At 32.5% G+C, this 17,562-nt stretch overlaps 1 protein-coding gene across 3 annotated transcripts in view; it reads right to left on the bottom strand.

Annotated features, from left to right (window-relative positions):
* The window catches only part of LOC145333532 (uncharacterized), an 86,483-nt gene that overhangs the window by 57,472 nt on the left and 11,449 nt on the right, over window positions 1-17,562 (bottom strand). For all 3 annotated transcript variants that reach the window (XM_080178689.1, XM_080178688.1, XM_080178690.1), the window contains exon 6: window positions 13,986-14,047. In XM_080178689.1, the coding sequence (XP_080034815.1) occupies window positions 13,986-14,047 (62 nt within the window). The remainder of the gene's footprint in view (window positions 1-13,985; window positions 14,048-17,562) is intronic.

Here is a 17,562-nt window from a genome sequence, read left to right as displayed (position 1 = left end):
TTTTAGGACAGTGAATGAAATAGTAGATTGATAAAAGTTTGGGTACCCTAATGATTTAAAGTCCAATATCTCCCCCCTCCCTGTGTTTGCATCAAGTAGGTTAAAAATCTTTAATACAAAATTAAAATACAACAAGCTATTGTGAATCAATGTGTATAAAATACTCTTTATACAATTTTGAACTATAGTGCTGAAAATTTGGATGTTTTTGCTTGGTGCCAGCTACGGCTAAAGTTTGTTCCAAAATGTGATTGATAGTAGCTGCAGAAGCTAAATTTAAATCTATAGAGCAGTTTTTAAAACTAGAAAAAAATTATCAATAGATTTTGTTAGAGTGTTTGAACGTGGAAATAATCTTGGTTTTTCCCTTTCTTCTAAATTTGACTTGGGGGTATATTTTTGAATACCTCTAATTACACGTACCATTGATAGACCTTTTCAAAATCTGCTTAAGAAATGGTGTTCGTCTGTCAATATGCGGGGAGAGAGGAGACATTGGACTGTTTATTATAATAATAATAATGGTTTCTTATTGTAGGCTCAACAACTTTGGGGACTAATATCACATATCAATTTATTGGTTTATTAAGTTCAGTGTCCAAAAGTTTCAACCACTAATTGTAATCTACAGATTTGTGTAAAATTCTCCGTAATATGATTTTTTAGTATGACTGAGAACCAGTTCTAGTGGATATTAATCGTTTTTTTTTTATATATATATTATTGCTTTACATAACAGGTTAATAAACACAAAAACATCATATTACTTTTTAATAATTTGCCTTTTCTTACAAGAGCTTGAATATATCATGATTCTTGTAATTAAATTAATAGGTATGTAAGCTCATTGTTATTATAAAATTATTAGAAATAAAGAAAGGGTTAATAATGATTTTTTAAAAATATTTTTATTAATTTATTGGTTGTATAACATAGTGTGTTTTTCGAGTATGGCTTCGAAACTGATTAATATCCGCTAGATTAGAACCGGTTCTCAGCCATACCGAAAAATCATGTATAACATCGCATTTCAGACAATTTTTCAGGAATATTAGAACAAAAACCATAAAATGAATAACAGTTTTGTTAGCGCTGGCCTTCGGATAATATGATACACAGGGGAAAAAGTCCTGCAGGACTAGGACTTTTTCCAAACTTGCCAAAAAAATCCTCCAATTTTTTTTCTTTCTCTATTTTTTCTTTCTTTTTATTCCTTTTAATTATGTATGACAATTAATTAAATATAATGATAACCCATAATATACAGAGATCTAAAGGGACTGATTAATTGATGTACATCCTCAATAATGATACACAAAATTACTCGTTTGTTGATTACAATTAGTAGTTGAAACATTGGACACTTAACTTAATGAACCAACCAAATAAAATTCAATCAAAGTCCCCAAAGTTTTTAAGCCAACGATAAGAAAACGTTATTTTAAAATCTTGAGGTTTAATGTAATAACAGCCCAATGCCCCCCCCCCCTTCTTGGAAACATCAGGATGCTAGAAAATTGTACAGGATACAATTAAGAAACAATTAAGATATTGAATTTCATTTCTTATAAGTGCTCAAACTCCCCCCGCCCCCGTAAGACAAATAAAGAATTAATAATAAGAATTATTATTGGATGAATGCGAATAGTCAAAGAAGACATGAAAGAAACCGCATTTATTTTTATGTAGTAATTGTAAATAATTTTCAATTTCATATTTTAGTAATATTTTTGTGAATTTATGTTTATAAACTGATTAAAAACCAATAAAATACGTAATAATAATAATAATATTTCAACCTAATAAAAAGGTGATATGTGTTTTTTCTACTCTTTTACATATTTTAATAAAATGGCTAGATCTTATTCGCCCTAACTTTATATTGTATTAGGCTATTTTCTGTGGTAGTAGGAATTGTAACGTCCAAAGTGAGGAAGAAAGAGAATTAAAATATGTGGTTATAATGCCAACATTGTCTGTAAGTCGATAAAATGTCATTCACGACAACTTTTCATTACGTTATATAGTCGAAATAAACCCTTGAGAAATTGATGCCAACTCAAGGACACTAGCCCCCAAAGTATTGTTATAACGTTTTCTTATTCCTTGGCCTACCAACTTTGGAGACTTTCATTGAAATTTATAATGAGTGTCGAAACGTTTCAACCACTAATTACAGAAGGGGTAATTATGTGTACCATCAATGGGGATGTCACATCAATTTTTCGTCAATCGTCTTATCCCTTTAGCTGAGTCATCACAATAACTGATCAAAAGCTATTGATTAACATACTAAACAAGGATGACAACATCCATAAGTAGAGAAGCACAAAAATTGTGGATGGGAATACGTAGAAGTAGATTTAAAGTGTATTTATAAAAATCAATAATAGATTTATTAGAGAAAATAAACATGAAACCTTGTTTATTTTGTATGATGAAGATGGTTAAAGTAAATTACATACTAGATGCACATAACAAAGGGAAAAAATATTTTTAAACTGTTAATGCAAAAAAGTTTTAAAATTGGACCAAAAATGCCAAAGATATGGGGAAATATATCAACATATAAAAATAGCCAAAAACCTGCTAAAAGGCAGTTTGGCCGCCATTGTTTCTTTTCTTAAAACGCCAGAAATTTAATTTTAATATCTTTAACTGAAAAATTTATGAAAATTGGACCATAAACACCAAAGATATGGGTAAAAATGTGAAAAATATAAAAATAGCCAAAAACCTGCAAAAAGGCAGTCTGACTATCATTGTTGTTTTCTTCAAACGACAGGAAATTTAATTTTGATATCTTTAACTGAAAAAATTTCGAAAATCGGACCATAAACACCAAAGAAATGGGGAAAAATGAAAAAAAATATAAAAATAGCCAAAAACCTGCAAAAAGGCAGTCTGACCGTCATTGTTGTTTTCTTCAAATGACGGGAAATTTAATTTTGATATCTTTAACTTAAAAAATTTTGAAAATCGGACCATAAACACCAAAGATATGGGAAAAATTTGGAAAATATAAAAAATAGCCTAAAACCTGCTAAAAAGCAGTCTGACCGCCATTGATGTTTCATAGTTAATTGTGCTCCTTAATGGTGAGAATGTTGTCAAAAAATTTCAGCTCCCTATGTTTTATAGGAGCCGAGAAAATTACGTTTCCCCCAATTCATTAATTACTGACGGACGGACAGACGGACAGACGGACGGACGGACGGACATACGGACAGACGGACGGACATTGTGAATTATAGAATAGCTACTAACAACAGTAAAACAGCTGTGCTACTGCAAGCAATAAGAAGACAAAGGTCAGTAAATAATATTTTCAATCTTGATAATCAATTTTGTAAATCCAGGGACAGGAACATTGCAATAAAAAAAAGACAATGGCTGATAGTTTGATGTACATCCCCAATGATGATACATAATATTACCCTTTCTGTAGATTACAATAAGTGGTTGAAAGTGAAACGTTAGAACAATCAACTTAATGAACCAACCAATCAAATTAAATAGATGTTTCCAAAGATTTCAAGTCAACTTATAAGAAAACCTTATTACAAAAGTTTGGGGACTAGTGTAATAAACAGACCATTGTTCCCTCCCTGTGTTTTTTAAGTGTTTGTTTTGGCCAAAAAGGCATGCTATTTAAAATATTTTGTCAGTCCTTTTTACTATTTCTTTATTGAAAAAAAGTCACTATTCCAGATTTAATCTTGTATTAAACAACAATTGACTTACACCTTTTTAAGCAAACAAAAAAGTGTTTTTAAAATTCACTTAAAATTAAAATAGCTAAAATATGATGCATATGATAGTTATTTATCGCATCTAGCAGTAAGGATTAGTCCCCAAAGTTTTGTAATCACGTTTCTTATTCATTGGTTTAACAACTTTGGGGACTTTTATTGAATTTTTATTAGTTGATTCATAAAGTTGAGTGTCCAAACGTTTCAACCACTAATTGTAATCTACAGAAAGAGTAATTTTGTGTATCATCATTGGGGATGGACATCAATTTAACTTCCATTGTCTTATCCCCCTAGATCCCTGGTATTAAGCGCACAAAAGAAAATTTAGCGCCTACGAAATTTTGGGCATCTCAAACAATTATTCAAAAGTTAACTGAGTTTCTCTGGGGTGGAGTGTCAGTAAATTGAATGAAAAAAAGATTTTTATTACTTCAAAACAATTTAATGTTTTTTGGTGTACAACAAAAAGTTTAATTTTAGATGTTTACGGTCTTTAAAGTGCCTTTAAAAAATGACGTTATACAATACAAATGACCAATGATAGGCCAATAAAAAGACTAAATTATCAAATGGCAGGCCAGTATACATTTTGATAGACCAATTGTGGGCTAGTTTTCATTTCAATTGACCAATGGAAGGCCAGGATGACGTCATTTTTATAGGCACTATAAAAAGCTTCTTGGATAAGCCCCGCAAGGTTAGATATCCAAGCAGGAGCCAGTGAATAATTTAGTTTTACATCCTATTATATAAAGTAGTAAGGATTTTTGTATTTGTAGACTAAGATTTAAATAAATAGTGGACCGATTGGTTTCTCTATTTATATTAATCTTGACATAGGTCCTTTGATGGTTTTAGGCTATTTTACTTTAAAATTTATTTTAAGTAAGGATTTTGTGTCTGTAGCCTAAGATTTAGATAAATTCTAAACCGATTGAGTTTTCCATTTTAAGGAAGCTTCACGTAGGTACTGGGATGGTTTTAGGCTATTTTTTGACCTCCCTTATTAATACTAAGCACCTAAATGCCAGGGGGGGGGGAGGGGCGGGGGGCGATGAAGCTAGTATTAAATAAAACAATATTTTAAGGTTTTTTGTTTGTTTTTAAAACCATTTACTTGTTCATTTGAAAAACTTAATTTAAAAATAGGCTGGAACGAATTTATTGCTAATGGATTTTTAAAATATGTTTATTTTAAATCTTGAAATTACTCAGTATTTAAAAACTAAGTATTTGCCTCTAGCCTTTAGGGTTAACGCTCTTTACTTTTAATATTTTGTAAATAACAAATTTTTCAAATTAAATTAAGCTAACAAATTTATAAGTATAGATGTATATTGTACAATCTGGACACCTGTCTGACTCAAGTGGTATAGACTCTTTATGTCTGCTAGCAAATTGCTTTCTTTTCTTTTGTGGGGACTTGGCTCTGACGCTATTGGCTGATTTCAAAGACCCAATAATAAATTAGGACAGGGTCCCCAAACTGTGTGCAAAGTTACATGAGGCTCTTTCCCGCTCTATTCTTTTTCTTAATATTAAGCTAGTCACCATCCCTCTTCGAATAGTCTAAAACTTGCCATGAACCATTACCAAGCTCTCCTGGTATTTTTGGGTCATAGAAAGAAAATTAAGTAGCAGTTTCGTCGTATTTTCACAGTAGCTTTTATTCAATTTCTAGCCACTAAGGGGGCACCAACCCTACGGGTCAATCATTTACCTAACCTAACTTAACCTAACCTAAAATAACCTATCAAAAGCTACTTTAAAAATACGACGAAAAACTTTAATTTTGAATGGAGATAAAATTCTTACATATTAAGACTTTAATTCTTTTAAGACCCAAGTTTAAAACCCAGTTTTGGTAAATTTGGCAAAATATAGTAAAAATGATTATAGGGCAATTATTCTAAATCTTATAGTGTTTATACAATACAAACAATATCTATAAATCTAGTTTTATTTCATTATCATTGTATAACAACCTAACATCTGTCTGTCTATGTGTATTGAAGAATCTTGCTAACTACTAAACCAATATGGTTCTCCTTTTTAAAATAGCTTCTCATAGATGAGGGGAAGGTTTACAAGTATTTTGGGGGTGGGTACTACAAACCTCCCAAGCGAAAACACCCCAAGAAAAAAATAATGCTTCCCTTTTTTTACTTTTCTTTTTTAATCTAAAATTATAATTGAGGGGTAAACTATTCCCCCTCCTCCTTCCCCTCCAAACTTAAGTACCCCTATAGGCTTCTAAGGGCGTAGCCGCTAGAATAATAAAGTAGCAATTGTATAACTTTATTGAAAATGAGTTAAATCTTGCAGTAGAAAAATAAAAGCATTAATTAAATAGATAAAAATTTTAATTGATTTTTTTTTAAAAATAGTTATTTTGTCTGATTAAATTTTCGATGATTTGTTGTTTTTGCTGTCTGCAAGAAAGACCAATTATTTTTTATGCATTTTAGTGTCTAATTGTAATATAGGTCTTGAACATTTTTGCAATTTCAGAGATTTTTGACCACACACTTGTAATTTTTATCTCTCATATCTAGGTACGACTGCAATATAAAATAACTAGCGACTGCAACCGTAGCATCTAGGGACTCAGAAAAAAGTCTGAAACTATATATCCCAAAGCTAAAATATAAAAATAAATAGCAAAAAACCATCTCGGGACCTGTGTAAAGCTTTCATGAAAGGTACTTTTGTAGTTTACAAAATCTTAGGTTTTAAACAAAACAAAAAACATTAATACTTCACATAATAGGTGTTTTAAAGAGTTACTCAAAAAAGGTAAAAAGTTGCTTTCTTTGGAAGCTTCATATTGTTCCATAAAGATTCAATAAGTGTAGTCAAAACTTTTAAGAGTTTATTTGCTCTGTTACTTTCAGGGAAGCTTGATTGTAAAAACACTACTAGACTAGAAAAAAAAGTACAGACAAAATTTATATTTTCATATCATATCAATTTACATAATTTGTAAGGAACTTTGTAAGCTAATATTTATGATAAAAAAGTAGACCGATGCCTCTCTTAAGATCTCGGTAACCGCTAAAATGATTGGGCTCTACTTTTCAGGGAATATAGCTGCTAGTCCTGCGCCACAACCCTTACTGAACTTTGAATTTTTACTGAATTTTGATTGGTTGGTTTATTAGGTTGAGTGTTCAAACATTGCAACCACTAATATTGATCTACAGAAGTGTTAATTTTTTGTGTCATCATTTGGGATCTTCTACATCCATTTATCGGCCATTGTCTTATCACTTTAGATCCTTGCTTTTGGACCATAAGATAATGATATATGAATAATTCAAAATGGACCTTTTTGTAATCATTTTTATTAAAACTTGATTTTTGAGGAAGTTTTATTTTTAGCTTAACCGATTATTTTGTCTGTGTGTTTTATATTGAAGGTATCATTAACTCAAATAATATACAGGGTGGGGCAAATAAGACCGGACAAACTTTAAACGGCCATAGCGCCAAAACTACTTGACCAATCAGAACGTTTGACCACACTATAAAAAGCTTAGGTAATGACCTTTTAGCACAAAAATTTTTTGGACTAAGATGGACGTGTACAACAAGCTGGCCGCGCATATGTTCAACAAGGCAGATTCCAAATGCGCCGGTGGCTTAAACTGGATTCTCGACTAGGGCCCACTAAATCTGACCTCAGCCCATCTGTAGGTGAGGTAGAGTTTTGTAACTTGCTGGGGATACTGTTAGATACAAAAGTAAGACACTAGAAAAGACTAGAGCTCTCTATCTGAAATGGCTTGGCCGTAGTACTCGTGCAAAGTAAAACTTGGCAGATTTTGAGATGTAAAAAACGTCAAAACCCGTGAAAATTTCTCGGTTCTTGACTTCAGGGACCCATATTGAACTTAAAAACTCATTTTAGACTATGGGTTGCGTTGACAACCCTAGCTGAAACTTCATCCAATTTCTAAAAAGGTAAAGAACGTCGTTCTAGCTCAACTATGGTCCAAATAAGAGCCTCCGTGTCTAAGGGTAGCTTGAAAGTTGGGCGAATTTGGATCCTGCGGTTACTCACGTTCCTAAGGAAATGTGGCCTCCTAGCAGCCCGATCTTAATTCAATGGACTTTTGGGCCTGGGGCTACTTTGAAGCATGCACCAATAGACGTGCCCATACCACAAAGGCCTCCCTCATTGCCACTATCAAGGAGAACTACGCCAGCTTGGACAGGTACATTTTGACCTGGACCTGCCGGCGGTTGAGAAGGCGGGTAGAGGCGGTGATTAAGGCTGGCAGCGATTTTATTGAATAATCTAATAGTCATATACCTATTTTGCTTGCCAGTTTTTACAATTCAATTAAATCTTTAAAATTGACGATTTTATGTTCATTTGTTTAGAAATTAGAATTTGTCCGGTCTTATTTGCCCCACCCTGTATATATATAATTTTTTTATATTGTTATCATAATAATTTATTGACAAAATTTGACAAAAGTAAAATTAATTTCATGTCGCTTCGCTACTCAAGGACATCAATGTTCTTGTTCTTATCGTAATAAATCAAATTTAAGCTTTTTTCAGAATGTAGCTTGACAGCAAAAATAAGTAATTCTTTGTTGAGTTTTTAGGTAAACTAAAACATGCTTTACTAATTTTTATTTTACTTTGTACCAATGGATATATTACTACTCGCATTTTACCTAAGATTTTCATGTTATCTAATAAAGTGAGACACGCAGAGCTCTAAAATAACGATATCCCCCATAACCAGCTAATTAGCCAGCTATACGTTTTACTTTATTAAGAGTGCATGATAATCTGGTGTAATAGCCAAGTAATAATAAATTCATTTCGATATACATATAGTATTTAAAAAGCATTTCGGCCGAATGCTAATTTTTATTACAGAATATTTTCAAAGATTTTTGAGTGTTAGAGTTTAAATATTTAAATTTTGTTGTACATTTCACAAAAGTCTTTATGTGTTGATAAAAATTTCTTTGTATAAGTAATAAAAATGGCTACATTGAAATTGTAACCAATCCTTTTTGGCTTTTAGGGCCGGAAAGGTTAAACTTTTATGAAAAAAGAGACAATAGTATCCTCTAGTTGTCTGAGAGGCTGAGCATAGGCCATTAAATTTACAGAGTAGTTTACACAGTGTCACCTGCTATATCAAAAGCGTGAAACTTGGTGCTTTTAGACAAATGTCGTGCAACTTAACAATTTCTGGATCTACTGCAGTTCACGGTAAAATATTGCTGATAACGAATATTGCCAAAAATCTATGAATTTTAAAGGCTGCTAGCTTCCAAACGCTGAGCGTACAGATCATACCCGCACACCATTTTAAGCGGCATAAAAGGCCTACAAATAATCTGGAATTGCCAAGATCCAATGATGCACAGGGAAAGCTTCACTGAAGAAAAACCGTTTAAAATAGGTCTTTTTCGCGCATTTCTCTGCAATGCGAGATAATCATGCATTATTGATTTATGGCTATTCCAGATTATTTGTAGGCCTTCTTATGCCGCTTAAAACAGTGTGCGGGCATGATCTGTACGTTCAGCCGTTTGGCAGCTAGCAGCCTTTAAAATTAATAGATTTTTGGCATTATTCATTACCAGCAATATTTAACCGTGAACTGCAGTAGATCCCAATTTCTTTTATCATTTAATAAACCTATTCTGGTGTTTTCACTAATAGTTTCTCTTGAGCAAAGAACGCCCCACGCCTTTATTTTTAAAAGATATGTTAGAAACTCTTGCGGCAGCCTTAACCCTGCAGTTCCTATCCCTTAATTTAAATTATTACAAAATAGGTTCGGGAGGGGAGGGGGGGGGGGGGGGGTTACTGTGCTCGACTAGGCAAATTGAGGAAAATTGCCCTTTCTTTTTTCTTATTTTAGAATAATATTCCATGCCCCTTACTTCAGCCCATCCTTTATCACTTTGAAAATAACAATTTGTATTTTATTTATAACTTTCAATTTATTGTTTTTAACAAGTTTATATTTTTAGTAACGTAGATACTCTATAATAAGATTCTGTCTGTCCGTACATCAACCAGCTTGCCTAAACAAACACACACAAAAGTGCTTACACTTGAATCAGTAATATTTAAAATAAAATTCTTTCACATAAACTCAATTGACATAAAACATTTCACATAAAGTATTATTTGACATAAAGTTACATTCGACATAAAAGTACACTTTACATAAAAAACGTTTCACATAAGGTACACTTGACATAAAGTTACATTCGACATAAAAGTACACTTTAAATAAAGGTACATTTAACATAAAGGTATGTCAAATGTACCTTTATGTAAAGTGATTTTAGATGTTTTAGGTAAAATTTATATATGTGAATTGATTTTATGTCAAATATTACTGATCCCTCACACTTAAATTTGAAGTACCCAAAATAAAATAACATATTATAAAACTTTGGGTACAAGTATAATTTACGTTCCCTGTGCCATTTCAAAACAAAATGACCGACGGACACAAGAACTTACCCTAATTCAAAGTATCACCGCTGTAAAAACAAGTTTTGTTAGCTTCCCAATATAAATAAATTCATGTACCTATTTATATACTATTGCCAATTTCAATAAAAATGTGCAATGCAAAAAAAATCCACTAAAAATAATTTGCAAAATCCTTTAGCTTTGGCAATAGTTATATCTAATTGAAAGATTCTACGCTTGTAAAATAAGAAGATATTTTTTCGTATTCATTCGAATCCGGTGGATAGGAACCGGTTCTCATCCATACGAAAAAACCATGTCTAGCATCGTATTATATTCAGCTTTCTACGAATATAAAAATGTACAATCATAAGATTAAAACTAGTTTTATTAGCCGGTGCCTTCGGCACCACGGGGCTAAAAAAACTAGTTTTAATCTTATAATTGTACATCCTTTATCCGCGGAAAGCCGTTTATAATACGATGAAAGAAATAACTATTCTAACATTTAGGGCCAGTCCGTTTGTTCTTTAATTCGTTTAATTTTAATGTTAAATTTGTGCTATCGATTTAAAACTTTGCATGATGATACTTGAAAAAGCTAAAAAGCATAGCAACTCTAAATTCATCACCAAAAAGTCCGTATGTCCATTTTTAAGATGATAATTTTTTCAATACAAATTTGTACATGATATAATGATCATATGAGATTTTTTGGAATATGATTATTGTCATTTTAAAACTTGACTTTGACATTAAACCCCCTACTTCTTGTTTTTAAAATAGATTTCAAATAAGAAGGTGGGGTATATCTCAAACTCCTGCAGGGGACTCTAACCCTGCGGGAATACCCCTTACCTAAATGAAACTAACCTTGCCTGAGCTAAACAAGACACTTAAAAAAAATGCAAAATAGAATTATTTTTTATTTTCAAAATATTTCTTCCTAAATGTTGTGTATAACTTCCTTTTTACATTTACAAGCTTCTAGCAAAACTAATTCTTTTCACCTTTTTAGGATATGTAGATTTCAACAATTTTGTGCATAAAAAACGCCTCCTTTTTCTTTTTGCCTTTTGTAGAGGCTTTTAAGGATAGTGTTTCTAAAATTAATTTTTGGATCAATTTTCATTATCAAAATTGAATAGTATTAAAGAACAGTAAAATTTAGTTCAGTTATATATTGAAAGCTACCCAAAGTATAACTAAACACTAAAATTTAAGGTAAATATAAATGTAAATTCCATTGTCTTATCCCTGTATCCTCGAATGTTGCCTCTCTTGTTCAGGGATTTAAAGGGATAAGACAATGTGCGATAAAATTACAAAATTACTTTTCTGTAGAATACAATTATTGGTTGAAACGTTTAAACACTGAAATTAATGAACCAACAAATCAAAATTCAATAAAAGTCCTCAAAGTTGTTAACCCAACGAATAAGAAAACGCTAACAAAACTTTGGGGACTAGTGTAATAAACAGCCCAATGTCCCCTCCCTCCTTGTATCTCTTTACTTATGCATGGTGCATTAGTAGCAACTTTACACACTTTTGGCTACGAATGGACAAAAATGACAAAATGATAAATATTATGTATTAAAGTAGCAGGATGTTTGTCAGTGTTTTAGATTAGAAAAACACTTTAATAATCTCTGGTAGTTAATTGGCCAATAGCCTTTAGGGGAGGGAGAGGGAGGTCAAGAAAATAGCATAAAACCACCACAAGACAGTTTTTAAGCTTCCCTGAAAAGAATATCTTCAGCATCAGACAAAAAAATTACATTAAATCAGAGAGAAATAATACATCTAAAATATCTTTTTGTCCGGTTTTAGTCCATTTTTTAGCTACCCAAAAGAACGCACCAGAAAGGTCAATGTATAATAATTTTCAATTAGGGGCGAGGCTTCTCTAAAATTATAACAACATTGTGTCTGTCAGGAGAAACTTAATAGATAAACAGAGCTGCCAAATAAATCAAAATCATATGATTAAATTTATTTGATATAACATATATTTTTTTCCCAGGTCCCAGCTGGTTTTAGGCTATTTAATTTTTGTATCTAAGTTTGGTTTTAGGTTATTTTCCTACGAATAGAGAGCTTCTAGATGCTAGGAGCGCAGCCGCTAGTTTAATATTAATTAGTAAGTTTTTTGTCTGTCTGTTAAACGAATCTATTGTATTCTCCACATTAGAGAACCCTTGAATATATCCCGTAAAGGTTTTTGTTGTAAATTTAAGTCTTTGGGGGTATTTATGCTATTTTCAACCGCCTCCCTTTCCTTCAAATAAAGAAAGTGTCAATTTAAAAAAATCATTGTACAAATATTTCACTAATTTTAAAGTTGTCTGTCAATGCTTATTTTGCGTAATATCATGCTTGTTAAAAAATTCTTGCATATTTTTAAAAATTCCGTGGGGTTATACGTGTAAACTTGTCCAATAGACTTGAACAAAAGAGAATTAATCTTGTAAACAAACTTCCAAAATGTATTAACACCATATTTTTAAAAAAATCTTATGTTTTAATTTTTGGATACTTAACTTAAGGAACCAACCAATCAAAATTAAATAAAAGTCTACAAATTTGTTAAGCCAACGATAACGTTAAGATAACGTTATTATAAAACTTTGAGGATCAGTGTAATAAACAGCTACTATAAAAATAACTGTCGTAACATATTGCTAAAAATCTGTGGGGCTTAACAGTTATTTATCGCATCGTATTAGAGACAGCTTTCCGCTAATATTAAAATAAAAATTTGTAAAATTAAAACTGGTTTTACTCATTTGATTTTCATTTTAGTTCTCGTGGAAAACTGTCTGTAACACGATGCTATACATGATTTTTCAGTATGGTTCAGAATTGGTTCTAACCCTGCGGATATTAATCGTTTTCGAAGCCATACTTGAAATGGGAGTTAGCTTAGTACTCTATTCTACCCCTCATTTTTTGTATACTCGCTGGCATGTATATGTTAAGAAAAATGACCATAACTTTTACAAATGGCTGAAAAATTCGTCTAGTTCTTTTTTTTTGAGGTCAAAGCTTATTTTGGCAACAAAATTTTTTCTTCCTACTTCCTTTCAGAATATAGCGAAGCTACTCTATAGTTAAGTATATCTGTTCATCGTTACTTTTTATATGTATTTTCCAATAGACATACTTGTTCCTACTCCTTTCAGTAAATTGCAAATCTTCTTTATATCTGATAAATGCTCGTCTTTACTTCTTTAATTTATATTTTATAATTTACTCTGTCATTTTGTAAAAAGAACAGGATGTATGACTGTGTGTCTATCTCCTTCACAGTTCAGCTTTCTTTAGGTCTGGCTATCTCTTTTATAGTAAAGCTTCTTATAGCTCCTAAGGCTAAAATGTTTTATTACTATTTAGGGGAGAAATCGCCCCTGGAAAAAATCCTTCTCCAAAATAAAAGAATAAAAAACCTTTTTTAAAAAACTAAAATTGACATTAGAAGTTCATCTATCCCCATTTCTCTAAAGTGGCCATATAGGGGCGTAGCCGCTAGTTAAACATAAAATGTTTCTACAACTTTTTTACGTACTTGGGGAGACATGAGGCAGTCGCGATTAAATTAATCTAAATTTCTTTAAACATGCTAATTTCGTAGGATGATTTTTTTCTCTCGTTAAATCAATCAAAATTCATCTTTATAAAAACAATAAAAGATACTACAGACATGATTTGACATCAAAATTTCACAGCGTAATTATTGCATAGAAGCTACTCTACAACTGTCCCTACCTGTTGGTTGTGTCCGTTCTTCCTCATCAATCCATATACACACATCCTGCCAGTCATAATCCCTACAAAATATTAACTTAAATTATAGTTATTTATCGCATTGTATTATAGACAGTTTTCCGCGTTTAATAAAATGAAAAATCATAATATTAAAACCAGTTTTTGATGAATATAATTTATCATCCATTGTCCTTTCCAGGGATCTAAAAGGATAAGACAATCGCCGACAAATTTATGTAAATCCCCAATGCTTATACACAAGAGAACCCCTTCTGTAAATTACAATTATTAATTGAAACGTTTGGACACTGAACTTAATGTACCAACAAATAAAAATTCAAAAAAAGTCCCAAAGTTTTTAAGGCCAACGAATAAGAAAATATCTTTATTAAACTTTGGGGACTAGTGTAATAAGCAGCCCAATGTCCCCTTCCTCCCTGTGTCCTATCACTCTATCCCTGTAGTAAGAGAAGCCATGACTTGTATTAAATATGAGCGTCCCTGACTAATTTTAAATTGTTCTTTCCCTATATCCCTGGAGTAAGAGAAGCCATGACTTGTAGTAAATATGAGCGTTCCTGACTAATTCTAAATTGTTCTTTCCCTATATCCCTGGAGTAAGAGAAGCCATGACTTGTAGTAAATATGAGCGTTCCTGACTAATTCTAAATTGTTCTTTCCCTATATCCCTGGAGTAAGAGAAGCCATGACTTGTAGTAAATATGAGCGTTCCTGACTAATTCTAAATTGTTCTTTCCCTATATCCCTGGAGTAAGAGAAGCCATGACTTGTAGTAAATATGAGCGTCCCTGACTAATTCTAAATTGTTCTTTCCCTATATCCCTGGAGTAAGAGAAGCCATGACTTGTAGTAAATATGAGCGTTCCTGACTAATTCTAAATTGTTCTTTCCCTATATCCCTGGAGTAAGAGAAGCCATGACTTGTAGTAAATATGAGCGTTCCTGACTAATTCTAAATTGTTCTTTCCCTATATCCCTGGAGTAAGAGAAGCCATGACTTGTAGTAAATATGAGCGTTCCTGACTAATTCTAAATTGTTCTTTCCCTATATCCCTGGAGTAAGAGAAGCCATGACTTGTAGTAAATATGAGCGTTCCTGACTAATTCTAAATTGTTCTTTCCCTATATCCCTGGAGTAAGAGAAGCCATGACTTGTAGTAAATATGAGCGTCCCTGACTAATTCTAAATTGTCCTCTCCCTCTATTCCTGGAGTAAGAGAAGCCATGACTTGTAGTAAATATGAGCGTCCCTGACTAATTCTAAATTGTCCTCTCCCTCTATCCCTGGAGTAAGAGAAGCCATGACTTGTAGTAAATATGAGCGTTCCTGACTAATTCTAAATTGTCCTATCTCTCTATCCCTGGAGTAAGAGAAGCCATGACTTGTAGTAAATATGAGCGTCCCTGACTAATTCTAAATTGTCCTATCTCTCTATCCCTGGAGTAAGAGAAGCCATGACTTGTAGTAAATATGAGCGTCCCTGACTAATTCTAAATTATCCTATCTCTCTATCCCTGGAGTAAGAGAAGCCATGACTTGTAGTAAATATAAGCGTCCCTGACTAATTCTAAATTGTCATATCCCTCTATCCCTGGAGTAAGAGAAGCCATGACTTGTAGTAAATATGAGCGTTCCTGACTAATTCTAAATTGTCCTATCTCTCTATCCCTGGAGTAAGAGAAGCCATGACTTGTAGTAAATATGAGCGTCCCTGACTAATTCTAAATTATCCTATCTCTCTATCCCTGGAGTAAGAGAAGCCATGACTTGTAGTAAATATAAGCGTCCCTGACTAATTCTAAATTGTCATATCCCTCTATCCCTGGAGTAAGAGAAGCCATGACTTGTAGTAAATATGAGCGTCCCTGACTAATTCTAAATTGTTCTATCCCTCTATTCCTGGAGTAAGAGAAGCCATGACTTGTAGTAAATATGAGCGTTCCTAAATAATTCTAAATTGTCCCATCCCTCTATCCCTGGAGTAAGAGAAGCCATGACTTGTAGTAAATATGAGCGTCCCTGACTAATTCTAAATTGACAAAGAAACTTCTTGTAACTACATAACCCACAGTGGGATAAAATCTGAGAGAGGGGACAATGGGCTTTTCATTACGAGTCTCCAAAGTTTTATAGTAACATTTTCTTTTTTGCTGGCTTAACTACTTTGGGTACTTTTACTGATTTTATATTGGTTGGTACTATTATCAAATTAATTTCAACCACTAATTGTAATCTACGGAAGAGGTAATTTTGTGTGTCACCATTGGGGATGTACATCAATTTATCAGCCATTGCCCTATCCCTTTAGATCCCTGGGATAAAATACTAAGCTAGCAAGACTATTTTGTACAAAACTAATTTGCCACCAACTTTTCCGAAAATCAAAAACAAAAGTACCTTCAATTATTGTAGGAGAGGTAAGGGGATCTAATTTTGGCATAAATGTTTTACTAAAGATGTTAATAACTGCTGCTATGTCAGGTGCTCAATAGTTAGAAAATTGTTTTGTCTTAGCCCAAAATAAGCGCACAACTTGATAAAATGTAAAGACAAAAGTTGTGCAATCAAAGGGTTGCTTGTTCGCAATATTTTAGATGTAGGTGCCTCTAGAGGTCTACCTCTGCTTGCTTAACAACCTACCCCCAAAGATTGATAATTGATTTAATGTTAAGCTATTTTTCATCTACAATTTTTAATTTTGCACATTTTTAAATCATTGTTTAAAGTGAAAATAAAAAGAAAGTAGATAGATAATATTAAGACAACATTAGAACAACAATAGGGACAATTATTATGGAAATAATAAAGTAACAAGATTTCTGTCTGTGTGTACCGAAAGATCTCGCTAACCGCTGAACCGATATAGTTCTCCTTTGCAGGGTAGCTTCTCAGAGGTCCTGGGAAGGTTTATAACTATTTTGGGGTAGGGTACCACCATTTTCCCAAGAGAAATCGCCCGTAGAAAAAGAATTTTGGGGTATTTTGCCAAAGACGATTTCTTGGGTGGATGTACCCTCCCCAAAATAGTGATAAACCATCCCAGAACCTACAAGAAATTACATTGTAAAGGAGAACTACATCGGTTCAATGGTTAGCGAGATCCGACGGTATAGACAGATAGACATCCTGTTACTTTTATATAAGGAAAATTGTCTCTGCTTTTTGAAATCGTGATATTAGAATAATAAACTAGTATATGATTAGATAAAAAGTTAAGTTTATTTTTACTTTTTAAGGTCAAAACCAAAGATACAGGGGTAGGACAATGAAAAATAATTATTTCCAATTATGAAACAATACTCCTTTAATAGATTGGAATTATTGAAAGCTTTTTATAGTACCTGTAAACAATGTCATCATACTGGCCTACCATTTGTCAACTAAAATGTATACTGGCCTGCCATTAGTAATTTAGTCTGTGTATTGGACTTTAATTGGTCATTTGTATTGTTTGACGTCATTCTTTTATAGGCAAGCAGCTATATAACAGCTTCGAATTATTGGATTAAAAGTTTGAAGATTTTAAGTTTATTTTAACCAAGCCTGATCCTTAAA

The sequence above is a fragment of the Acartia tonsa genome, chromosome 12 (genome assembly GCF_053477335.1).
Source record: "Acartia tonsa isolate MP-2025a chromosome 12, ASM5347733v1, whole genome shotgun sequence".
NCBI classification, from domain to species: Eukaryota; Metazoa; Arthropoda; class Copepoda; order Calanoida; family Acartiidae; genus Acartia; species Acartia tonsa.
The sequence above is the reverse complement of the archived record's forward strand: the minus strand, read 5'-3'. Positions and strand labels throughout refer to the sequence as shown.